Source organism: Psammomys obesus, unplaced genomic scaffold (assembly GCF_907164565.1).
Source record: "Psammomys obesus unplaced genomic scaffold, mPsaObe1.curated_primary_1811, whole genome shotgun sequence".
Lineage (NCBI taxonomy): Eukaryota > Metazoa > Chordata > Mammalia > Rodentia > Muridae > Psammomys > Psammomys obesus.
Genome location: NW_026593982.1, coordinates 100,707 through 127,246, shown reverse-complemented (window position 1 = coordinate 127,246; position 26,540 = coordinate 100,707). Strand labels below are relative to the sequence as shown.

Here is a 26,540-nt window from a genome sequence, read left to right as displayed (position 1 = left end):
CACACACACACACACACACACACACACACACACACACACACACACACTTTTTTTCTTCTCTCTCATCTCTGAGGATCCTCTTGGCTCCTTCCTGTCTGCACATGTCTGCACGCCACCGCACGTTCCTCACTGGAGAAGAATTAGCAGCAGCAGCCATTCCTGCCGCCAGCTGGGCTTCACCCACAGCCCAGGCCTCAACCCTTTGCCTCAGGGAGGCTTATCCTAAAAAAAGAACCTCAGCTTTAAACACAGCAAGCCCGAACGGAAACTGCTCCAAAGTTTCTCCGAGCCCGAGCTCATTCGGCTGAGAAACAGCAGCCACCACTCCAGTTTAACTCTACCTACAGGCGTGCACATGCACGTGGGGAGGTCAGAGGTTGATTGGTGTCCTTCTTAGGTGGTCTCTGCTTTACTTTTAGAGATGTGGTCTCCCTCTGAACCCAGAGTACACAGGGATCTTTGCTTACTCATCAGCAATCGCTTTAGAGACTCAGCCATCTCCCCGGACCTGGCATTTGTATGAGGGTTGTTCTAGAGCTAAGAAATACTCAGAGAAGGACAAACAGTGCCTATGCAGCTCCCAGCAGAGGGGCAAGGAATGTGTGTGGGCAGGAAAGGTAACTGACTGGTTCTCACACTTTTCCTAGAGGTTCAGGAATGGGTCCAGTTGGGACCTTGGGTTGCAAACCTTGGAGAAAAGACTTTGGAAATTGGGGTGGATTATGTCTAGAGTCCTCTGCTATGAGTTTGTGGGGTTCTGATGGCTGTCATACTTCGGAGGGACAAGGACATGAAGAAGTGTGCTGACCCCTCACAGGAGTTCAAGGCCAAGTATACCCACAGTGACAAGAGGCCCTTAGGAGCATGAATCACCTCCCATGGCTTTAACTTCCCAGGGTGGATTAGAGCCTAGAGCCGAGGGTAGAAGAAAGGTGATCACAGCTGGAGAGAGGGAATACTGGAGGGATTCTGGGTAGAGACATACCTTGATGGGTGAGTACCACTTCCGGGGAGAAGAAGGCCGACGCATGTTGTTATTGAGATTTCGGGGTTCGGGGAACTCATACTCCTGCTCTGGCATCTTGACTCTCGCATTCTTTGCTTTTTCCAGCTTAGCCCCTTCTTCTGTGGAGCCCTTTTCTCCCCAGCGGACCTAACATAAATGAAATTCCACAGGACAGAGTCATGTGATTGCAGTGTGCCCCTTGACAGGACAGAGAGGTGCATGCTACCAGGTCCTCTGTTCCCTCAGGATCGTGAGCCAGAGAAGTAAGGTGTGTGGAAAAGGGAAAATTGGAGAGCAGGAGGGGTGAAAGAAGCAGGGAGCCACGGGCTGGGAGAATTAGAGGTAGAACTCTTGGGTGGGTATGAAAGTGGGGTTTTAGTTCAGTGAAGAAAGGAACCCCTGGCGGGGATGGGGAGGTTGGCAGATGAGTGGCCTCTCCTGACCTGTGATGGCAAGACTCAGGTTGCAGCTAAAGGCTATACCATTCCACCTCCCCACCTTTGTACCTCACAGGCACCATCTCCCCACACCTCAAGCCTGGTCTACCAGCATTCGCTCTGGGGTTCTAGCTGCAGGTGGCTGGCACAAAGACAATGGCTGTGCTCTTACCTCCATCCTTTTGATGCCTCCAACACCACGGCCACCATAGTAAGAGGCATCTACCGTTGGCCATTTTTTCTTCGGCAGACCGTCATCGTCTTCTTCCTGCCGAGAGATTGTGACACATAAAGTTCAAGACCCCTGAAGCTGTGTGTGTCCACTATGGTGGGCAAGCTGGAACAGTCAAACTACACAGTCTCAGGCCACACAGTTGAGTCCCCACGCTCTTGCCTTTGGAGCTCACGGAGCCTCCACACATCACTATCCTGATCCGTGAAGTGGTGGTTAAACAGTCTGCGGACAGCCCTGGGGAGCAGGGTCTTTCCTTCATGACACGGTGCTGTTTGGATGTGCCGCTGAACTTTGTGCCCTGGGAACAGCGTCATCCTTAATGCAACAGTGCTTGACGGGAGGTGACTGGCTCTGAGGGCAGTGTCCTCATAAAGTGAGTTGTTGAAGACTGGCCTTGTCATAAAGTGAGCAGCGGCAGTGGAGCCATGACTTGGTTGCTCTCTTTTGCTAAACTTTCTTGCCCTTCTACTTCAGCCACGGATGATACATGCATGAGAGGGCCCCATTGAATGAAGATCCCTTGCCCTTGGACTTCCCAGAATGGCATCTCCAGAACTGAAAGAAATTATTTTTTTTTTTATAAACTATCCACCCTTGGCTGTTGTGTTAGACGGTCAGCATTAGGAGGAGATGGTTTTATGAGTGTCTTCGTTTGTTAATTACAGAAGTGCAGACACTGGACACCATCTACACAGCTGTTCCGTGATGCATAAGTAACTGTCAGGTCCAGAGCAGGGGAGGCAAAGTTCTGATTTGGTGTCTTGCTATCCTGTCCAGTGAATGGCCCCAACCCTTCATATAAGCACTTGATTCACATCTTTTTATTTTTCCTTTTTCCAAATTTGGAAATACTCTGAATGCTTTTGTATGTAACACACAAAAATCCATCTCTATTTTTTTTTCCGAGACAGGGTTTCTCTGTGTAGCCTTGGCTGTCCTGGACTTGCTTTATAGACCAGGCTGGTTCCGAACTCACAGAGATCTGCCTGCCTCTGCCTCCCTGAGAGCTGGGAGGAGTGCACCATGGTGCCGGGCCCATCTCTATCCTTTTCTTGGCTTCCTAGCATACTCCAGGGACCCCTCTCTCTACTTCTCCCCTCTCATGTGTGTGGGGTCCTGGAAAAGGAAGACAGGCCATCAGAGATAGATACATCCCTTGTCCCCAGTGTAGATTCACAGCAGGAAATGCTTTGACATATGCTCAGCCCACCAAGCCTCACTTTAGTCTCTGACCGGAGCTTCTCCTCCAAACAATGGCCACCAAAGTCAACACTAGGTCTGAGCAAAGGGAGAGTCAATTTCTCTGCAGTAAGCACAACTCTGGGTACGCCTCAGAGCCTGGAGAGTTGCACAATCCCAGGGAGGGAGGAGAACCTTTGATGTGTGTTTGCCCTTGGCCAAAAGTAAACTCATAGGGCTCAGCACATACCCTGTGACAGCCAACACTATCTGAGGGAGGGGTCCTACATCTAGTTAAAGAACACGGGCTTCTGGAAGGTGTCTCCAATCACCTTCAGAGATGTATCCAGGAGGGAGGACCAGAAGCACAGATTTTTTTTTTTTTTAAAGAAACTTTGGTGGCGTCCATAGTTCCTGGAGGTAAGGATTGGCTGAGCCAAACTGTTTCATAGCATCAAGCATCAGGAGCCAGGACCTTGTGGTAAATCAGCAGGGGGTGGGCAGAAAAGAGTGGGTTGAGCCACCATAATCTGTGAGGGCACCCACAGGCGATGGCAAGGAGAGGATGGGGTGACAGAGTAGGAGAGGAGAGCCAGCTGTATCCACAGCCGCACAGCACTGCCCTCCGGTCCCTTACTTCGGTCAAACCCTCAGCACATCTTGAAGCCATATGATAAACCCTGTGTAACCCCAAACAAGAGCCGTGTCCTTCCCTTCACTCCCTCCAGCCTGTGCAGTGAGCCCTCATGGCAGCACAGTGTAAGAGGCAGATGGAGGAAGGCAGCTGCTCACATCTACAGAGGGGGCCGCTCTGTGAGTCGGATGGCATGAAGGAAGACCAAGGCAGCAGCAGTGCCCAGGCTGGAGGACTGAGTAAGCGGAACCCACGGCAGGGTCTGGCCTTCGGGATGAGCTGCGGGGACCCTCTCATCTGTTTCACAGGCCTCGACAGTTCAGCAAGACTTCTTGTAAATACAAACCAGAGCTGAAGGATTCAAATTTCCCCTCTGAATTGCATTTAGCATGTCATGGCGTGATCACCTGCCTATACACAGTGAGGAAAGTCAACACTGTGACTCTCCTCTGTTCTTTAGTAATCATAGATGTTCTTCTGTAATCAGCAATATTTTCTTGGGAGTTCTTTTCTTTCTTCTTTTTTAAACATACAGAGCACTGAACTCTCTCTCTCTCTTCTCCCTCTCCTCTCCCTCTCCTCTTCCTCTTCTCTCTCTCTCTCTCTCTCTCTCTCTCTCTCACACATGCACACACATACATGTTTGTGTGATCAGGGTAATAAGCATGAGTTGACACAAGCTCGAGTCATCAGAGGGGAGGGAGGCTCAGGAGAGAAAATGCCTGCCTAAGATTGGGCTGTGGGCAAGCCTGTAGGGCATTTTCTTAACTAGTAACTGATGTGGGAGGGCGCTTGTGGGTGGGGCCACCTGTGGGACATGTCCAGAAAGCAGGCTGAGTGAGCCAGGAAGCAGCACTCTGCATCAGCTCCTGCCCCCAGGTTCCTGCCCTCACTGCTTTTGATGATGAGCTGCTACATGGGACAGTGAGCAAAATAAACACTTTCCTCTGCAAGCTGCATTTGGCCATGGTGTTTCATTACAGTGGCAGTGACCTTAACTAAGACAGCCTCCCTCAGGATGTGATTCAGGTTATAAAGCTGATGAGGGTCAGTTAACACTTAGCTCGTTCATACACACACACACACACACACACACACACACACACACACACACACACACCAGGCTTGTCTTCTCTCCTTCTCTCGATCCCTACCCCATGTTGCCATGGTCTTTCTACAGAGCCCAGGCTGACCTCAAGCTTGAAGCCTTCCTGCTTCAGCCTCCCCAGGGCTGCGATTACCAGCATGCACCATCACTCCCAGCTTATGCTAAGGTTGACTAGATAGTTCCTAACCCTTGAGTGTCTAATGGCCCTAAGCTGTGACGCAGAGCGGGGATTTAAGGCAATAGCCAGAGACCACCAAGAAGGGGAAAGGAGGCATCCAGCTGACAGAAGGACTTCCTTCTTCCCGGGCACTCTGTGATGTCAGTGCTCACGTGCTCACAAGCTGTGCTCCAGGCCTTGGTGAGATCTGCATACATGGCTGGCCTGGGGAAGGCTGTCTAGATGCCGACTGTGAGCTTCAGAGGGTTCTATAAAATACTTGTTCTAAGTTCCCTTATTCCTTTCTGTGGGGTTCCTCTCTCATTTCTTCCTGCCAGAGCATATTAGAAAGAGGACTAGAGCCCCAAGAAGCTTCTGGGCTGCATGCTGAAATAATCTTCTCGGCAGTAGGAAGCCGTCTTAAGCCTCCCACAAGCCTTCAGGTCCCAAGTGTCCACGATCATCATTCTGTTTCAGGAACTCTGTTTGCCTTTTTCAAAGTACAGTCTCCATAAAATATTAAATGGAGCTGAAAAAAAAAAACTCAATTCCTTCCCTTCCCTTGCTTTTGTCTGTTCTTTTCTGTTCGGGCTCCTGCCTTGCATCCAATCCATGTCTGTGCATCCACAGTGCATGGACCCTTGTGCCAGATGCAACATGCAGAGCACATCAGACCCCACAGCACCCCAGTACCAAAATCTCCAGCCATCACCTTCTAAAGGCTAGTGCAGAGCAAGCGCCAGGAGGAGCCACTCTGAACAAAGTCCAGGGAGGGAACATTTTTACCCCAGAGCTGACAGCAGCCCCGGCAGGGAGCTTCACTCTCCTTTTGTTTGGGGGTTCTAAGAGATGGTTGCGTATAACACAGGGAAAGTCAGAGGGAACCTCGGGATAGCTGTGGTTCCTGCTCTCCATGTCAAGGACAGACTTGACACGGAGAGAGGGCTCTCTCCCCCCTCCTCTCTGCACAGCAATGTAATTTCCTCCCTTGATTTCTGGGCAGAGAGTTAACATTCCTGCAAGATGTGCTTTAATTGATCGCTGCTATTAAGTCTCTTGGCACTCACGCAGCATTCAGCACACAAGAGACTCATCGAGTTTTAAACTTAATCTTTCTGTGTAGGGAGGCTGAGCTGGCACAGGGAGGCTGAGCTGGCACAGGACTGAGCAGTGGTGTCTGGGATGCACACAGAGACTTCAGGAACCCAGTTGAGAACTGGAAATGTCACCAACATGCCCGTCATGTCACCTAAGTTTTCAGAGGGAGGACACCTACATGGCAGATGTTATGTCTTAACATCCCGGCTACCTCAGGCTAGGAAAGCCATTTGTGGGGAACTCCCCCCCCCCCCAGGAACCAGCTGCTAACGCCTCAGCTAGCTTAGTAGAGTTGCCCTGCACCACAGCGGCTTGCTGGCCCATGGAAGAGTCTGAGGGTTTGTCTGTAGCAGTGAGGATTTGAGAGCGAGGCCCGGATATTAGCATATTCTGCTCCAGTGTGGATTCATGACCACCTGGCAGATTCTCCACAGCACTGTTTTAAATTAAAGAAAAATGGGGTACTTGGCATCAGCCTTAGAGGCGGCGATTGTCTGCAGAGCATGACAAATTTGCCATAACCTACACACGTGGAGTGCACATCTGTAGCTGCACGAGAATCCTACAACGTGTCAGAGGAGAAATTAGACCCTCCCAGCCCCAAATCACTGCGGGTGCAGGGAGACACATCCGAGATCCCAGCACTGGGCAGGCTGAGGTAGGAGCAACGTGAGCTAAGGGCAGCCTGTGCCACATGAGACCCAGTCTCCAAAAGGCGGAGGCTGTGTGCTCAGTGCTCAGGTGGGGAGCCGTGTGGCAAGTGTGAGATCCTGGGTGCCAGTACAGCCAACAGCCAGCAACCCAAACCCATCCCCTCAAAAGCTACCAGAACACCTCCCAAACACCCTTGAGAAGAAAACAAACAGAAACAGACAAAACGGGCCTTTGTGGGAAGAGATCAGGCAGCCTCTGGCCTCCAGTTGTGCTCAGGTCTTGTTCACCCTGGTTAGGAAAGGCCCAAAGGCTCCCTTTCCCATGCAGTGGGGCCCAGCCCTGCTCAGCCAGCGCCCGCCCCTGCCACCTTCCCACCCAGATGCGCCCCACTCTGGGCACTTACCTCACTCTCCTCCACAGGGGGCGGGGGAACCTCCTTAATGATCTGTAATTGAAAGGGAGAACAGGTCAGGGGGGGTCTCAGGCCTCCTGCCTCCTAAGATGTCTGCGTAATCCCAGTGGGAATGGCCCGAAGCACGGTGCCTTAGCCTAGGCTGTGACCTGGCTGGACAGGGGAGCCCCATGAGAGCAGGACCTGGGTGCTGCTTAGTGTTGTAGTCCTGTCTAGAGGAGCACGTGCCACAGCTGGTTTGTCTCATGGGGAAAGCTATTTTCTGGGTCACTCACATATGATCCACTCCCCGCTCCACCCGACCATCTACATATTAACAAAGGATTGTGATACAGAGACCTGCTAGGTAAGGACCAGGCTTAGATGGCCAGAAGTCCTCCTCCCTCACTGGCCTCAGTGGGTCCATGTGGAGAGAGGATGTGATTCGGGCTGGGCAACCCGTGAGAGAAGGCAGCCGAGGAGGGCTGCCCAGGGCTCTCCTCCAGGTACAGCAATTCAGAGCCAAAGATAGTTCATATTTCATATTCATAAGGGTGTTCCTCAACTGCCCTGTCCACTGTGTGGAGAAAGACACACAGACAGTTCCGGTAAGTCACTGGGAGTCCTTCCCCGAAACACGATGGCTGGCCCGATAACTCCGCTCATAAAAGGAAAGTCAGGCAGTTAACCGGACTCTAGGTCCTGTCCATGATCCTGGGCATTCCTCAGGGATTAGCCACCATCACCCATGCTTACTGTTAGAATTTTGAGACCCCACACGGAACACTTTCTTTAGGTAACATCTGGCCCACACAGAGCTTGCCCTGTAACCTTTACTGTCTCAGTGCTAGGGCTGCCCATTTTGCAGGTGGGTGTTCAGGCATCTTTCAGCCTCTTGCCCAGGCACCCCCTTAGGCATCTCCTCACCTTCCTGCTAAACGCATTCCCCTCCAGTTTAGTAACACGGAGTGCTGGTCCCACCTGTGTCTGTGTCCTATCATACCCTCTAATGTTGTCTCCACTGATTAGACAGCCTACCAAAAGCAACCAGGGCACTGAGGGACTCCAAGCGTCTGAGGACGGTATCCATTAATTGAAGAGGCTGGGATGAAGACCTCTTGGGGTTTAGAACTACTGTTTGATCTGCTTCCACTTCCTGTTGCTGTGGGAAGCCGTGACTCCGCTCACCCACTCAGCTCCCTTCTGGGACTCCCTCAGGGGAATCTCTGGGGAAGACCGTTACTGCCCGATGCTGGCCTGCCATCATTCCAGAGACAGCAAATTATTTTGAAACAGGAAATGGGAGGAAGCTGGAGGAAGGGGTGAGGAGGTGGGGGCAATGACTTGAATGGGAGGAGAAGGGGGTGGGCGGTGGCAGGATGTTTGCAAAAAGGCACATGCAGTGGGCAAGACAATGTCCCCAGCTCTGAAGAGTCTCAAGACTGCTGCTTCAGGGCAGGGAAGCCTAGCACAGCTGTCAAATGTCAGCCCCAGACCTGCCTTCTCCCAACGGTGAGGGTCTGAGAAGCTTCTGGGTCTCCTGCAGCCTCATCGGTTCAATCAGAGCGAGCCCATAAACCTTGCAGGAGTTGAGTCAGCCTGAGCAATTGCGTGTACGGGGCCAGCGCTGTGAAGGTAGCTCAGAGAGGAAGGCACCTGCTACTTCCTTTATTGGATCTTTAATAACCTTCTGCGTAAGCCAGGTGACCATACAGCTGGCTCCATAACACAGTGAGACAGGAGCCTGGTGTCTGGACAGTGCCCATGGGATTCAGGGATGTCAGCAGCCTCATGCAAGTCAGCACATGACAGGGCTGAGGAGACGGCTCTGTTGGCAAAGTGCTTGCTGCAGGAGCAGCAGAACCCAGGAGCGAGGTCAGTCCCAACCACCCATGGAACAGCCAGGCGTGGCGTTCTGTGCCTGTGATCCAAGGACTGGGGAGGCAGAGATAGGGCGATCCTGGGCTTGCTGGCCAGCCAACCTAGACTAATCCAAGAGCTCCAGGTTTGTCTCAGAAATAAAGTGGAGAGCCAGCGAGGAAGACTCAGACATCTAACTGGTCTCCACAAGCACATAGGCATATGTGTACATGCCCTCGCATGCTGGGCTTCAAAGCCAGGGTGCCGCACATGCAGGTAAGTGCTCGGTGCCGGGCTCACACCCAAGCCACGTTCAGGCCCTGTGAGCACCCGAGGTGGCTGCTGGAGGCGCAGCGAGGGCCGAGCAGCTGTGACGTGTGTCAAGCCTGGGCTGCTCCGATTCCTGCAGATAGTCAAGTCAAGGCTAGGCCCCCCAAGAGCGGCTTCACCACTGTGAGGTGAGGGAATGCGCCCTCGGCTTTATTTTGCGTGGTCTTTTCCCTCCCTCGGAAACGCTCCGGCGAAGTCTCATTTCCCGGAGCCGCGCTTGGTCGTGCTGCCTCAGCTGCTGTGACCCCACGCTTTGGAACCGAGTGTGTTCTGGCCACAGGTCTACGGCACCACCTATCAGCCGTCCTTCCTCACTGGACAGGGCGCTCGGGTGGAAGTCAGGCCTCCACGCACAGGAAGGCAGGATGCCGCAGCCTGGCTATCAGCCACGGGGACAGTCTCTACTACTGTCCCCACATGACTTTACAGACTTATTTTTATTTTTGGTGTGTATGAATGTTTTGCCTTTGTGTATGTAAATGCACCACGGAAGTACCTATTGTTCCTGGAGAGGGTGTCTGGTCCCCCGGAGCTGGGCTTATTGGGAACCTTTGCGTGGGTGCTGGGAACTGAACCCCTGTCCTTTGCAAGAGCAGCTAGCAGTCTTAACCACCAAGCCGCCTCCCCTGGCTCATGACCTTACACCCCCCTCCCTGCTGCCTCTTCTCTCCATTATAGGAGCTGGGCGGTAGCTAAAAGGCTCCCGGGAGGCAGATGCTTATTTCCTGGCACAAGACATGGCGCTGAACAGAAGGAATTTTCTGGCCCCACTCTCTGCAGTCTGTATTTATGTCTCCATGTTGTTTGCATATGAGCTACACACTCCTGGCATGCCCACAGCCTCCTCTGCATCTCCCACCTGCTGGTCTCTCCTGCTTTGCCGACACACGGGCCTCTCTCTGTGGTCTACACAGGCCCGAGGGAATAGCTGAGGCCGATGAATCTGCTAACAGAGCTATGTACTCGTCCTCTGATTTTAATGAGCTCAGCAGTTGCCAAATTGCTCAGAAAGTTGCACTTTCTCCTCAGCAGACTGGGGCCAGGCACTTGCATTTCTAGAAGATTCCCAAACAATGCCAGTCCCGAGAATGTGTGGACCACATTCTGGGAACCATGAATTAGCTTCTTTCTAACCAGTCTGTCTGCACCAATCAGCTCTGGGCAGAGGTGTGCTGTGTGACAGGCCAGACATCCCCACAGTGCTGTGCTGCGAATTTCTCTGGCTGAACAGAAACAGCGTCTCTAAGTCCTGTGTGGCACGGGTTTGTGATGCCAGTGCTTGTGGGACAAGAGGAGGGGATCTCAGGTTCGGGGCCAGTCTGTGTTACACATCAATACCACGTCTCAAAAACAACTGTTATTGTTTCCTTTCTGACGCTGTAATAAAACACTCTGGCCAAAAGCAACTTAGAGGAAAGCATTGATTTGGCTTATACTTTCAGGTCCATTGCTGAGGGAAGTTGAGGCAGGAACTCAAGCCAGAACTTGGAGGATCTTCGCTTGCCGGCTGTGCTCCCATGTTTAGTTAGCATTCTCACACAGCCCAGGATCGCCTGTCTAGGGAACGGTGCCACCCACAGTGGGCTGGGCCCTTCCACATCAATCAACAATCAAGACAGTGCCTCACAGTCAGGCCACTCTGATCTGGACAATCTCTCAGGTGACTCTAGATTGTGTCAAGTTGACTATTAAAGCTAACCAGGGCAGGAACTAAACAATAAATAAAACCCAAACCCAGCTGCCCTGGAATACTTGATCTTAAAATTGACAGTGTCCTTGCTCAGCTATCTGGTCTCTCGAGTGCCTCTACCATCATGGGGTAAGGACACAAGAACTTTGGCTCTGTTTCAAGGCATGCCTTTGCCTCCTCTCTTGGGCTCATCTGCAGAGTGAGCTGTCGCAGCCTGGGACAAGCCCAGCTATGAGGCTTCCTGGGACTCAAGCACAGATCTTATTATTTGTAGTCCACACTATTGGCAGTGAACTCTAGGCTGCATTCACAGCTCTTTTTTGCCACCGTGGACTCTGAGCTTCTGGAAGATACAAGCACATGTGACTAGTTTTTGTCTCTGACTCGTAGCTCAGAGCATGTTGCTCAATTACTATCTCTAGAAAGAAAGAAAGAAAGAAAAGAAGGAAGGAAGGAAGGTAGGAAGGAAGGAAGGAAGGAAGGAATGTGCTTCTCTGAAGGAGAAGGTACAGGAATCGTTTCTTATTCTTCGCAACTGCCCTGTTCTCAAGTGTACACTTAGCACTTAGTGATGTAAGACTCACTTCTGGCCCCTCAATCCTCCTGCTTATTTTTTTTTTGGTGGGGGGGAGGGGTAATTAAGATATTCAAAGTCTCTCATACCAGAGCAGCCTGGGTCACTGATGCATGGTGGGAAATCTCACAGCACCAGGGATGGACCGGACCGAGGGCTAACTGCTACTTTTCTAGACACCACTCAGGCCCGTTCTGCTGCTAAGCTCCAGCTTCTGAGCCCGTTCCCGGCACCGTGGGTTGACATTTTGCTTCTCAGTACCAGGTCCCAAACTGGTGTCCTGGATGGAGATCGGACAACATTGCGTACACCATCTGTGTGGTTACAACACAGTCCACCCCTTGTGTGTTTGTTCACGTGTGGTAGGCATAATAGTTGTTAAAAAAAAATCACAAGACTGAGAAATTGTACTAGCGTGAAAGAGATGATTTTCAAAGGTCAAAGAGAAATTAACAATTATTTTAGTTTTGTGTGTGGTAGTGGTGGCAGAATTCATTGAATGTTCACCATAGATGTAGAGACGGATGTGACATTCTACTTAGTGTCACTGAGGGGGAAAGGTTGAGCAGCCGGTAGTGAGCTGGACAGGAAATTCAAGTCCCACACATGCACGCACGCCTCATCTGCTTTCTCGCTTTCATTTACATGTGCAGTCAAGCAGGGACTGTGGTCCTGAGTGTGCGCTCTTCTCTTTTTGGGGAAACTGTATACATCAGCCATGAGATAGGGTGTGTCCTGGTTACATGAAGGAAGGAAACCTTCAGAATGTAGGAGACGAGCTTGGACAGTGGTGAAAGACAGGATGCTGGGAGAGCCACAGATGCAAAGAAGCCCAGTGGGACTTCAGGGAGACCTCGCTGAAAGCCAGTGAAAGGACAGTGGGGTTCCAGAGAGAAGACAGACAGTGGGGCTCTGGAGCCCTCTTTGTTCTACCTGGGCCACAGGCATGTGTAGAACGGGGAACAATGCCGAGAGCAGGATGGCTCTCGCATGACACTGAGCCTCATGTGAACCGCACGGATGGCAGAGTTTCCATCTCAGGCAGTGCTGATGGAACAGTGATGTTCTGTGACGTCTCTCCTGGCTAGCCTCTGCTCTAAGGAGCGTGGCTATGTCACCTTCATGCTCCTAGCCACAGCGTGTGTGCTTATTCCTTATACACCAGATTAAAGGTGTGCATTTTCTGTATTTTTATTAGTAATTTGTAGCGTCCAGGGCCAGCAAGATGGCTCAGTGGATAAAGGTGCCAAGCCTAATGACCTGAATTTGATCTCTATGACCCACATAATGAAAAGAGAGAACTCACTCCTGTAAGTCGTTATCTAAGTAACACACACACACATACACACACACACACAATGTAATGAATAAATGTAATAAAAAGTTAGAAAGTTCGACATTGAAAAAAATGAAAACTGTTATTGAGCTTAGCATTGTTTAGCATTATTTCAGTGTGTTGTTTTCATAAGATGTTGTGTTTAGTTTTTTAGATTTATATGTTCGTATGTGTGCCTGCTTGTCTGTATGTACATTACATGTCTGCAGTACCCAAAGAGTCCAGAAGAGGGTGTCAGATCCCCTTGAAATGGAGTTACGGGTAGTTGTGAGTCTCTTCATGTAGGTGCTGAGGACCAAACTCAGGTTCTCTGCAAGAGCAGCAAATGCTCTTAACTGCTGAGTCATTTCTTTGCCTCCCCCTTCCCCTCTGCGTCCCCCCTCCCCTCTGAGTCCTTCATGAAGCCAGCTCTCTATCCACTGAGCCACGAGTCTATCAGAACACTCAGGTTTCTTCCTGCATGTCCTCCTGACATGGGCTCACTCCTCTGCTGGTGATGCAGAGGAGCCCTCGTGGTGTAAATACAAACTCTCAAACTCTGAGAGGCTGCAGTCTTGAATTCTCACGACTGCCCATTCTCATCCAAGGACCTGACTTAGGTAGAGCACTCACTCCCAACTCCCAAGAGCTTCCATGTTTACCGAGGGCTACTGAGCCAAAGCTATGGGACACTGAGGCCACCAAGCCTCCTTGAGGCCAGCTGACATGATGCCCCTTTCTCTTGTCCCTGGAAATGTCCCATATTTTCCTGAGTCTTATGTTTATCCAGGATTTTTGTTGTTTTTGTTTTCCTATGGAGTCAAGAGTAACTGATTATAAAAAAATCAGTATTTATAGTCTCCTCTGAGGGTTAGTTTAATTGTGTGTGTGTGTGTGTGTGTGTGTGTGTGTATAAATATGTACATATGTATTTAGAATATCTTTTGTGATGTATGAATGAGTGTGTGGGCATGTGTGGAAGTCCCAGGCTGATTTAGGTATCTTCCTAAATTTCTCCTATTTACTTATTTATTTGAGACAAGGTCTCGCTCAGCAATCCTGGCTGGCTTGGAACTCACCATGGAGATCAGGCTCACCTAGAAAGCATACAGACCCAGCCCTCTTCTGCTTCCCGGGTGCTGGGATTAAAGGCACTGCCTCCCCGGCCTTCTGAGTCTCATAAGCAGCCTCAGAACAGAAAGTGTGCAGAAGTGATGCTGTGTCATCAGAGTGCTGGAAACACACCCGGAGGAGGTTAACACAGCAGAAGGGAAAGGTGCTTGCGTTTTACAGTCTAGCCTTCTTTTCTTGTCTTACAGTAAGTACTCCCACCACAGTCAGGAGACCATAAGTGGGTGGAGAACTCCATATGAAAGACATATAGGAAAGAGAAGATGCTGACAGGCAGACAGGTCAACAATCCTTCCCACAATGCAGACTGGCTAAGCTTGCTATAACCTCACGTCTGCCTGTGGAGTGATTGCTGCTGGCCTCCCTCGCACGGCCTCCATCTAGAACTTTCACCTAGCTCTCGTTGAGCAAAGGCTAGTGCTGAGAAGGTTTGGAAGGAAGTACAGTAAATTTTCAAAGAGATGAGGCCTTTTTAAAGAAATGAGACCTATTGTGTTTCTTTCTCCATCGTAAACTCAAACTTGGAATAGTTTATTGCCCCTTGTCTGCCTGAGGCTAGAGGTGTTCATAGGCTACATTCATCTACATCCACAATGACAGCCACAGCAGGAATGGATAGGGCCTGAGTGCCTGCCATGGTGGTTTAGCAGAATGTCTGGGCACAGGGACCATAGCATGTCAGGGTCACTGCAGAACTCTGGGAAGTGGCACAGTAAAATAAACCCATGATCTCAGGCTTGGAGGCGGAGCCTCTGCCTGGGTTAAGGGCCATTCCAGCTGCCAGCAGGGTCAGCAGAGTCTGAGCAAGGCCACAAGAGGTCACCCTGTTGATGATGTGGTATTTAGCTGGGAGGTACTGATGCAGCCTCCAAAAAGGGAGGACAGAGGCTGCTGGTACAGTCCCAGATTCTGCCTTGGAGTTGCTTCAGCCTTCTTTACGACTGTATATCTTTGATACATACACTGTAGAATACATCACTTGGTAGAATGCCAGTGTCCTTGGTGTGAGCAGGCGAAAGGCGTGGAGGGGAGGGCAACAAAAGGCCAGAAGGAGAGTTCCACAGTTGGCATTCAGCACACAGATCATTCTAATAAGGGGCTGGAGGGAGCCTGGCACAGTGACAGTTTAACGACATCTTTCAAGCTACTGCCTAAACGCCTCCCGTTTTGAGGTGTGCTTGTTTTCACCAAGAGAGGCTTTATCGTCCGGTGGATGCAGTTTGGAAGAGCTGTCCCTGATCACCTAATACTCAGCTAGTCTCAATTTGAGACTAACACAGCCAAATTTGAGAGCCACAAACCAGGTAGCCTCCAGAGGGACTCAAAGGAGGCAAGAACGAAAGGAGGACAGCGAGGGGCAGCACAGTTTCCAGTTCCTGGTTCTTTACATCGGGATCTGAAGTTTAGGGATTTCTCCAATCCTTTAGCTGACAGGGAATGAGGGGGCTTTGACAGTGTGTCACCTCCAGTGACAGCCAACCTCTTTCCACTGTACCTGCAGGCCCAGGGGCAGGGAGGGTGGGTGGATTTCAAGGTAAGCAATGAGGTGAGCCCAGGTAGAGGGAAGCTGGCAGGAGAAGGGGGAGATGTAGAGGGGAAGGATATTGAGGGGAGGGGAAGGATGCAAAGGGGAGGAAAGGGATACAGAGGGGAGGGGAAGGGAGGGGAGGGATGCAGAATGGAGGGAAGGGATACAGAGAGGAGGAGGGATGCAGAGGGGAGCAGGGGCACAGAGGGGAGGGCAGGGATGCAGAAGCGAACAGGGGTGCAGAGGGGAGAGCAGACCGCTGCACAGTGAAAACTAATTTCCTAAATGGCAGGCTGAGAAGGCCCAGAGGGGAGATGAAGGCTGGCGTTCAATCAGGGGGCACACCTGCCCAACCCCAGGATGCTGAGTGAGTTGCTCTCTGTTTGTACCACGCTTTAGCCACACAAACCACTAGCAAGTTTCTTGGCGATGCTTGTTGTGGGCATTGTGAGAGGTGTGGGCAGCACTATCTGAAGACCTCGTTTTTATGTCACTTTAAGGCCATCAGGTTCTACTTGGTCACTACAGATGTCCGACCAGGTTCTTTGCTAGACTGTCCCCGAGATTCAAGACAACGAATCAAATGTGACCTTTCACAAAACGACTTGATAACGGCTCACAAGGTGACTGAAAACCAAGGAGACAGATTTTGCTTAGAGCACATGATGGATGAACATGCCAACCCTGCCCTAACAAACCAACAGTCTTTGCTCTTACCTGGACTCAAACATAACGATTCGCTTTGACTAGAGGGTGTGCTGGTGCAATCAAGGGGTCTGTAGAAGAGTTGCGACGGTACAGCGGGATTGCTTGTCCCTTTAACCATGGTAAGTGCCGCAAGACATAGAGTCTCTGTTGCACTATTTTTATGAGCACAGTTCAGTAATGTTATATATTCACACCATTGTACAACTCATTTAAATAAATTAAAGTGTGTGTGTGTGTGTGTAGGTCAGAGGACAACTTGTGGGGGGTCAGTACTCTTCTTCTACCACATAGGTTTTGGGGATGGAACCCCGGGGGGTCAGGGGTGGTGGTAAGTACCTTTACCAAATGAGCCATCTCACCCAGAGCTTATCTTGCAGAATATGGCAAGATCTCTTTTCTTAGATTCCTGGCACACCATTGACCCACCGTGATGGTTACTATTCACTGTCCATTTGCGCAGATTAAGAGTCACCTAGGAGACACGCTTCTGGGCGTGTTTCCAAAGAAGTTTAACTGAGGAGGGGAGATCTGCATGAATGTGGGCAGGACCATGCCCTGGGCCGGGGCCTCAGACTGAATAAATTGGGAAAAGGGAGGAGTTGAGCTGAGCACTAGCATCCCTCTCTCAGCCACCTCATGTCAGGCTGCCATGGGCCATGATGGACCGAATCTCAAACTATGAGGCAAGTTAAACTGACAGACCTTTTCATCCATAAGCCAACTCTTGCCAGGTATTTTGTTACAGCATCAGGAAAGTTGCTAACACACTCCCCATAAATTAAACATCGGGTCTAGGTTTAAAGAAATGTATGCAGGACAGGAGCCCTACCGCAGAGGGCCTCTGAACAACTCTACCTAACAATGTATCAAAGCAGATCCTGAGACTCATAGCCATAACCTTTGGCAGAGTGCAGGGAATCATATGAAAGAAGGGGGAGTTAGAATGACCTGGAGAGGACAGGAGCTCCACAAGGACCAAAATATCTGGGCACAGGGGTCTTCTATGAGACTGTTTCTCCAACCAAGGACCATGTATGGATATAACCTAGAACCCCTACTTGGATGTAGCCCATGGTAGCTCAGTATCCAAGTGGGTACCTTAGTAAGGGGAACAAGGACTATTTCTGACATGAACTCAATGGCGGGCTCTTTGACCTCCCCTCCTCACCTGAGGGAGGAGCAGCCCTGCTAGGCCACAGAGGAGAACTGTGTAGCCAGTCATGAAGATACCTGATAAGCTAGGGTCAGATGGAAGGGGAGGAGGACCTCCCCTGTCAGTGGACTTGGAAAGGGGCAGGGAGGAGATGAGGGAGGGAGAGTGGTAGTGGGAGGGAATGAGGGAAGGGGCTACAGCTGGGATACAAAGTAAATAACCTGTGACTAATATAAAAAAATAAAAATTATTAAAAAAAACACCCCATGCTATAATTAAAAAAAAGAAACCGATGCATCTTTTGTTGTATCATATATGGTATATATAAAAATTGCCTGTACTATGCTAAGTCATGAGCGATGACGATGCGAGCACTCAGGAAGCTACCCTTCACCACAGTTCCTCTGTGTTGTGGGTGGGCTCCTTCTGTATCTAATCTCCCCACAAGATGAGTCAGCTTTTTATAGCGCAGTTCGGAAAATACACAAATTATGTACTGGGCAGTGCTCTCCAGTCTGGAGTTACTCTCTGCGGCTGGTTTTGTCTTTGCCCCGGTTGGAGTCAGTGGGAGAAATAGGCACGTGAGTAGACATGGGTGGGGCGGACAGTGCAGCCCTGAGATGACGGAAAACAGGCAACGGGTGCTTGTGATGGAGCAGACATCAGTGACCTATGATTTCAAGACAGAGAAGCCCATGACAGCAGAGAAAGCAAATCTAAAATGAAGAAGAGGAAATCCCAGCAAAGAGGAGACGGGACGGTTGTGGTGAGGAGGCACACAGGCTGGATGATGGCTCAGTCTGTACAGTGCCTGCCTTGAGAGCACAAGGACTTGAGTTCAATCCCCGGAACCCATGTTATTAAAAAAAAAAAAAGAAAAAAAAAGAAAAGAAAGAAAGTGAGGTGTGTACTTCCAGTGCTGGGAAGGCAGGAGGAGCTCACTGGCCAGCCAGCCTGACCTAGCGAGAGTTTGAGTTCAAATTGGAGGTGAGTTAGCGAGGATGACGCCACAGGCTTGACTCTGGCCTCCACGTACACATAGACACACACTCGCGTGTACCTGCATATGCGTGCGTGTGGGCACGCATGCAGACACAGTGGGTAGACAACGCATTCAAATGTTCTCAGGCTAGGGTGGACCCTCATCCACTTGGACGCTCCAGGAACTCTGAGGTCTAGCTGGGTAACATGTACCTACGCTTAGCTTCCAACAGGCAAAGACAAATAAAAAAATACAACTACAAAATACCCCTGCATTACTGGCTCCATGAGAAAGCTGCGGTACGGAACGCCACACCGGGAGGTGAAGGTGAAGAGTTGAGGTTGGAGGAGGCTGGGTTAGGTGGGATAGGCCCTATGCATGCCACCCTGGGGAAGAGACTGAAGAGCCATAGGAACTTGGGGTCGATGGTTACCATGGTGATCTGGATGCTTTAGGGAGATAGGCTGTATTAGTTACTAGTTTTAGTCTTAGTTTTTCTTATTACTGAGAACAAATGCCTGCCAGGAAGTAACCTGGCTGCGTGGGTTTGTTTGGGCGCACGTTCTAAGAAGGAGTACAGCCCGTTAGAGTGAGGAAGGTACGGCAGCAGGCGTGTGGGGCCGCTCCTTGCACTGCGTTAGCGGCCAATGATCAGAGTGTGCTCAGAGGTTCCCAAAGTTCAAAGCCCGTTCCACTTCCTCCAGCGAGGCCCCACCTCTTAACCCTTCAAAACCAGAGCCACCAGCTGGAGAGCAAATGTTCAGGCACATGAGCCTGTGGGGGACACAGGAGGCCACTTCAGGCTTTGGTTTGGGCAGCTGGAGGTCAGTGGCACAGTCACTGGGGACAAACAGGTCCAGGGATAACGTGATGAGTTTAGTTTGGACATTCTGAGGGCGGAACTTGCAAATGTGATGCCCAATGGTTCCCTGTAAAGGGGCCTGTCCTGGTTGTCTGCAGCCATGCCAGGGATGGGTGATCACATGAAACAGTGAGAATCACTGAATTTAGCAACATTGTCTGGGCATAAGGTGTGGAGAGGAGGGCCGGAAATAACCTGGAGACTACGAGGTGCAGAACTCGAGAAAGTGAGCAGAGACGTTGGAGGGAGTCAGCAGAAATCAGGGGAACACAGCACCTACTCAGCGAGGTACAGGGGGAGGTCATGAGCAGGGAGCAGGGATGGAAAATTCACCAGACACTGCCCACCAGGGACACAGCAGGGATGGGGGTCAGGTATGGATGGGTGTGTTATTTGTGCCATCAGAAAGAGAATTTAAGGGCCTGATGTCTGGTCACACTTTAGGCCATACCCTGGGTAGGCAGCCATTGAAGGGTTAAGGTTGGCCTGTTTGGGGTGGGAACCTTGCAGGTCCTCGGTCAGTGTGAATATGGCTCCAGAGAAAGTGCTGCAGTGGAGAGAGAGGCCTCATGCACCCACACTTGTAAGTCCTTCATGGCTCTAGCTGTTTTTCTTAACTTGGGCATGCAGCTCAGCTACTGGGTCAAGAGACAGTTCCCATACTTGGAGAAGGGTCAGACAGAGTGACAGAGGGAGGTTTGGGGACCATGGTTCACAAAGACACTTTTTGTTAGTTTCAGGACTGTGGGGTGCAGTCTCTCGGGTGGAGGAACTTTCCGGAATCCTCTGAATGGGTCTCTGTGGGAGGCTTCTCTTTCCTGTACAGCTACACTCCCCTTCCGGAAAAACACGACTTCACCCAGCCCCTGTCAGGATCCCTGAAGTGAGTGGTCAGCATAGGGTTTGCAGGGCACTTGAAACACTGGGGTGCAGGCCAACATTCAGCAACAAGGGGCGGGCCAGCTAACAGCATCCCAAACAGGAGACATTGTTTCCAGGATCTGCTCTCGCACATGAAGCCTCGGATTTACAAAACGAGACCACATCAAGACACGCTAGCTGCCCTCCCAGGCAACAGGGACTTAAACCAGACAAATTCATTTAAAAGTAGTTTGAAAAATTGCAAAAACAACCCTGCCTTGGGTGATGCTGCTTCCTGTCACGAAAAGTTTATTTTGGGAAACAATTCCCGAAGATATAAACCCAGCATCGTACAACGTGTCAGTGACTCCCGACACCAGCAAGGTGCTCTTGGATAACGGCAACACCCAGCACTGTCTGTGTTCTTTCCAAACACCAAACCCATATACTTTAATCTTGGCCTTCTGCTTCTACACGCCTGTACCAAAGGCTTTGCCATTGGTAGTCTCGCCCCAGCCCATGCTGTCAGTGCATAGCTCATAGGTCTAAGTGACCAAGCCTGGCTTGTGCAGATTTTGAATACTTTGTATTAAAATGCAGGATCTCCTACTGTCATGGTTCCGGATGTCTCCCAGCCCCCCACCCCCCATGTCACCTTTGCCTCCTGCGGCCTGAGGTTGGCCCACTTACCACTGTGCAGCACAGGGGCCAGAACCACCAGAGCAGCGCCAGGGCCAGCAGCAGGAAGAGGATCAGCAGGGCAATCGCCAGGATGGAGCCGTCTGACTGTGGGGTGAAGGGAGGGTGGTCAGTGAGGTGGAACACCTGGGGTCGTCCCTTTCACCCCCCACCTGACGACGGCAGATATGGGGCTGAAGGAAAGAGCACAGTGTGTTGCACACGTGAGTCAGACTCTGATCCTTCATGGTCAAGGCCTCACGACACACTCTCTTCAGCCTACTTCCAAGAGGAATGGATTTGATGTTTCAGGGAGTCCCTGATCTTTATTTTGGGATCATTCTGAATGGTCCATCTTACAGGTGCGGAGAGGCCCCCTTTGTTCCTGAGCACTGTCCCCACCACGGGAACATTTTCACTGATAGTTTATTTTAGAGACAGGACCCCATGTAGCTCAGAGTGGGCTTGAATTCACTATTTGGCCGAGGCTGGTCTTGAACTCCTGATCCTTTCATCTCCACCTCCCAAGTTCTAGAGTGCCAAAATTTACAGGTGTCTGCCCCACCCTGGACATTTTAACTAACAGTTTATTGGTATGTATTGAAATATTAAAGTACCTTTATTGGTACGCCAATTTACTTCTTTTTAAAATCTGTATTTTCTCGCTCCTTTAAACTTTTTTTTCATAATGAGAAGTATTGTAAGGGGCTCTTTTAGAATACTCATGCGGGGGCCTCTTCTTGGACATCAGAGCGTGAGCACAGGAGGCTTATGCAGTAGGTAACCTGTGGGCTCAGGAGAAGAGAGCCTTGCAGCCCAGCTGCACTGCCACCATGATCTTTAAGGAAGCCCATTCCCAGTGCACCAGCCTTTCAGAGCTGTCCCCCTCCCACAGCTACTGGAGGGAGGCTGGGTGGCCGGTCCAGGGCGACCCCACAAGCTAATGGCAGAGCCAGGATATGAGTCACGCCCACTCTGAGAGCTCGGGAGGGCTCTGGAAGAGCTTTAAAGGTGACTCTCATTCCCTGGAACTCTCTGGAATGTCTTTGACCAAAAAGCCAGGGAACTAAACACCCTTGGCTCCAGCCAAGAAGCCAAGGCTTGAGAATGTGGGATTGCCCTCAAGGGAGCCAGGCCTCAGGCTCAGGTGCAGGGCTGGGCAGCCAGAGTGTGGGCTGGAGAAAGTGAGGGTCCAACAGCAGACAAGGCCCTGGCAGGAGGGGACCAAGGCATGCATACAGAAAGCTGGAACGGAGCATGCATTTAGTAGTGTCGGCAAGAAATCGTGCGTTAAGGGCCAGTTTCATAGCCTGAGTATGTGTTCTAAGTGACAGAGAGAGACGAAAGAAAGTTGCTGCCTCTGTATCAACTGATGACAGGAAAAGCATGGGACGGGAGCACAGTGGAGAGGGCCAGCTCCCCCTCCCCATACAGGCGATCACTCCAAACTCCAAGCTGGAACTCTCCTCTCTTTCCCCATAGCAACCAGCACAGTGAATGTTTCAGATCGTAAACCTGTCTGCACTTGGAATAATAAGTGTTTTGGTCACCAAGAGGCTTATAAAACTGCAGCCTTCCGTAAAGACTGCAGAGTGGAGCTATTCACATTATACGCGGCACCCTCCTCCCTTATTGTTTATGCCGCAGGTACTGAAGAGCAGCCTGAGACACTGTGCAGCATGCCGCCGCATTCCTGGGGCAGGCGGGGCAGTTTCCGTGGGCAGCGAGGGTGAAGGACGGGCTCATGGTAGGGGGAAGAAACTTCTAAGGAAGACATCCGGAGCGGACAGTGATAGCTGCCTGGGGTCATAATTCCACCTAGGTGTAGTGGAGAAGAGGTTTAGCAAGGAGCCTCCGATGTGCCAAGGTGCAGGGTACAGTGTTTAAACATTTTCTTGTGCCTTGGGAAAAACCACTGCCTGGGTCTCAAGCACTAACCACGATATGATGCCTTATCGTAAACGTCACTACCAAATAAAAAGGTACGAATTTGTTTTCTAGGAGCGTAGGGAACTAATAGTTCACGAGGAATGGACACGCAGCAAATGTACATTGTCTCTTACACTGTGCTTGGTGGGTAGAGGTCAAGGACACAGGACTGACCAGACAGGCCCCAAGTGCTCACAGTCTGTGGAGGGGATCTGAGCAGCTAACCCAGTGCAGGAGGACACCGGTTACTCACTGGCTGCATCACCAGCCGTGAGCACAGCAGCTCTCTTCTTAAAGCGCTCGCGCTCTGACAGAATGGTGACGATAACGGTGATAAGAATTATTACTAATACAGCTGATAGTGTTCAGCTACCTGCAGGGACGATCTTTATTCTCTCCGTGTCCTAGCCTGGCACATTGCCTTCTTATCAATAATGTGATGAGCTCTAAACGTTATTCTTATTATTATTTTTATTTCCCCACCTTATAGTTAAATATAGCCAGGCAAGAAGAACCAGAAAAACTCCCAACGCTTATAGAGAAGGCCAGGGGTTTTGTTTGCATTGTTAGTTTTTTGTTTTTTTTTTGCATGGAGTCTTGGAGGCTCTTGGTAGCCCAGGCTGACCTAAACTTCCACTTTTCACGCCTCAGCCTTGTGACAGCTAGAGAAGTCAGAAGGGCAATCTGGCTCTCAGGTGTAACGGGCAGGCTCTTGCCCTCATAGCAAGCTACCTTGGGCCAAAGAACAGTGCCTGGGAACCAGCACTTCACATGGGAGGTGACTCCTGGGTGGGTAGGGTGCTGGTTGGTTTTGTGTGTCAACTTGACACAAGCTAGAGTCATCAGAAAGGAAGGTGAAGGAATGTCTCCGTGAGAGCCAGCTGTAAGGCATTTTCTCAACTAGTGAACAGTGGGAGAGGAGGTGCTATTCCTGGGCTGGTGGTCCTGGGTTCTGAGCAAGCCACGAGGAGCAAGCCAGTAAGCTCTCCTCCATGGCCTCTGCATCAGCTCTTGCCCTCAGGTTTGAGTTCCTGTCCTGACTTCCTTCAGTGATGAATAGTGCTGTGGAATTATAAGCTGAATAAACCCTTTCCTCCCCGACTGGCCATTTGGTCATGTTTCATTGCAGCAATAGAAAGCCTAATCTGCAGGGGCAAGGAGAGACTGGCATTCCTGCTCAGAGACAAGCACAACGCTCATGAAGGTGTGAGCGGGGATCCACATAGGGGGAACTCAGGGCAAGTGGGGGACTGCGGCTTCTATCCACACGGAAGAGGAACTCTGGGTAGCTCTAACTTGGGAGTCCTGTGACCTTGCAGTCAAGTTAGTTTTCTGGAATATCAGCCTTGTATATATGTAGGAGCAACTTTAGGGATCAGAGACAGAGAGCAGGCTATGGCTCCCAATCTGTCAGGCTCTTCATGGGCGACGCTGGTCAAGGCTGCTCCCAAGGCGCTGTCTTTTCATGAAAGCACTTAGCGCTCGTCTCACTGACCACAGCCTGCTAGTTCCTGTGCTTCCTAGATTCTCAGCAGGCATGGGGCTGGGGCTTCAGGCACAGGACAAGCTCAGTTGCTCTAAACCAGTCATCCTCCATCTTAGAGGGCGATCCTCACATCTCCGCTCTTCCCCACAAGCCAAGGGGCAGCTCTGTCTCTGGCCAAGAGTTATCTGGAACGTTTCAGAGTACACAGCCCACTGCGGCCCGGCACTCTAGAAAGTGCTGTGTCTTGTGCCCTTGCTCTGGGGCAGACTGCCTTGCCTCCTTTATATCTGACCGATAGCCCTCAGTGTTTCTGGCTTATTTTGTTTTAAATGACACCTGTACTAGAGGGTGTCTCCCTGGGTGAGCATCCAGAAGGCTCAGGGGCTGCCACTGGACACAACCTGACTCTGGACTAGTGTGTGCCGGGCCTTTGCCCTGCCTGTCTGCCAGGCCTATGTGGACACAGTCTGAGGCCCAGGGAGGCCATCTGGACCAGTAACTGCCCTCAGGTAACTGTGTCTGCCTTGTCCCGTCTTGGCTGGTTGTGTTAAGTTGGGCTATGTCATAGTGTACATTATTACATATTGCAGAGAACTGTGCTTTTAAAAAGGCTGCTCACTGCCCTAAAAATCTCCATTTTACACCTATCTTCTGACTTGAGGGAGAAGGATGAATGCAGCCCCTGTGTGGACCAGACACTGCACCATCTCTCAGGCACGCCCACCCGGCGCAGGATGATGCATGACGTCTTCTGGGGCAGGGATGGAGACACCCTATAAGCTCATTGGGAATGAATTATGCTGTAGGGGCACATGGATGTATTAAAATCATTTCACGGAAACCAGGCCCAAGAAGTTATTAGACTCGTCAGACCAAGGGGAGGGTGTGACTCCTTCGTCTGGACCCCATAAAATGATGGATACACAGTACTTGGATGGTGTGGCACCACACTGACATATGACCCGATGCCTGCTGTGTGCACCACAGACGGACAAGCGAAGAACTCCCTGACCGTCTGCGCTTGGGTCTTCAGCTGGTCTGGGTCCCCTCCCACTGACACTGTCTACACACTGCCCGCCCATCCGCTTGTTCACCCCTCGGGTCCTGGGTCTGAACCTCCATTTCCAGCTCTGGAAGCTGGCTTTGCCCTTCCCTGGATCTGCAGCACTCTTGCTCTCACTCGCTGACCCCAGCAGCAGCCCCCTCCTGCCACTGGTCGGTGGGGGTGTACCTTCCCGCTGGGGAGCACTGAGTTTTTCAGTGGGCAGTTTGAAGCCTTCCCCCAGCCCACGCTCGTACGGAGCTGCTACTGAACGTGCAGGCGGGTGCATTAGATCTGAAGGCAACAGGTGCTCAACTCTTGGAGGAGCACAGTGGTTAGGGTGGCGTTTGAGGTCAGATTCAACAGGCTTCTCCAGGCTCACAAAATGAGGGCATCCTCTCTCTTTAAGACCAGCAGGGCATTGCAGCCAAAGGTAAAGATCTGCAAACATAGCAAACGAAGCCTTCTCTTACTTGGCGGGTGGAACCTAGGCAATTTGGGTTTCTCACACACAGCATGGCATGGGATGAGGGGTGTAGGATCATGTCTGGGCTTGTTTTCTGTAGGAGGCAGAGGCCTCTGGGTGATACAAAACCCAACACCTCTGCCCTTTTCTGTTTTGTTTTGGGGGTCGCCATAGTAAAGGGAGGAGGAATTAGCAGGAGTCTGGGGTTGTTTAACGCAAAGAAATGTGAAACCCAAGTCTTCAAGCTGGGCCTTGCGCTGTGACACTGCCCGATGCCCTTGGTTTGGGGTGTGGCCAAGAAAGCGTCTTCCTGCAGGGCCTGGAAAACTGTGCCAGTTAAGGCGGGGGTGTTCTTTCCCTACTCTTGAGGTTTCCTCCCGTGTTGGGGTAGTGTGTGCGCATGCACAGCACTCCAGGTCTGGGCTTCCGCTCTGCTGGCACAGCAGATAGGATCAGAGCATGGGGCAGGCTTGGAGCTGCTCTGCCTTGTCTCTTGGGTGTGTGTGGCCTCAGGGTGGATTGCCCCGGCTGCCCTTCTCCAGCAGGGTTTGTGGGGCCCCTTGCTTCCATGATTTGAAGAGTGACTTTCTAGAATAAGAGGGAAAAAAGCTTCCTAGGGCTTTGGAAAGCAAGAGGCCCCAAATTCTAACTACGCAGCTGTGGGTAACTCCCCCCTTGATTACCGTCTTTTCTGGCTAGGCCCATGCCCAGCGTGGGCTCAACACAGTTCCAGCCATGTTTGGCCACACTCAACCAGGCTTTCCTCATAGTCCTACAGATAATACTGAGATTCTCCTATGTGGCTTCACTCACAGTTTAGGCAGGAGGAAGACACACTTTACTGCCCCTACTGTGTGGTCCCCAGGGTCTTTAACCATCAGTCTTGGTGATCGCAGCCGTAGAGTTCTGAGAAGCGTGAGCTTTATGAGACGGGGCAACAAGAGCCTGTGTGTGGGGGTGATGGTTTGCAGGTGTTCCATGCTTGGGCAGTTCTCTGCTGAGTTGGGCAGAGCCAGCGCTCAGAATTATGGCAGCTGCTCCTTTTT

The 26,540-nt window shown here is 51.0% G+C and overlaps 1 protein-coding gene across 1 annotated transcript in view; it reads right to left on the bottom strand.

Annotated features, from left to right (window-relative positions):
• Antxr1 (ANTXR cell adhesion molecule 1) overlaps positions 1 to 26,540 on the bottom strand; it is a 167,707-nt gene that overhangs the window by 51,151 nt on the left and 90,016 nt on the right. The window contains exons 13-16 of the mRNA XM_055617629.1: positions 20,584 to 20,679; positions 6,912 to 6,953; positions 1,616 to 1,711; positions 986 to 1,153 (exon numbers count right to left, since the gene is read on the bottom strand). Coding sequence (XP_055473604.1) covers positions 986 to 1,153; positions 1,616 to 1,711; positions 6,912 to 6,953; positions 20,584 to 20,679 — 402 coding nt within the window. The remainder of the gene's footprint in view (positions 1 to 985; positions 1,154 to 1,615; positions 1,712 to 6,911; positions 6,954 to 20,583; positions 20,680 to 26,540) is intronic.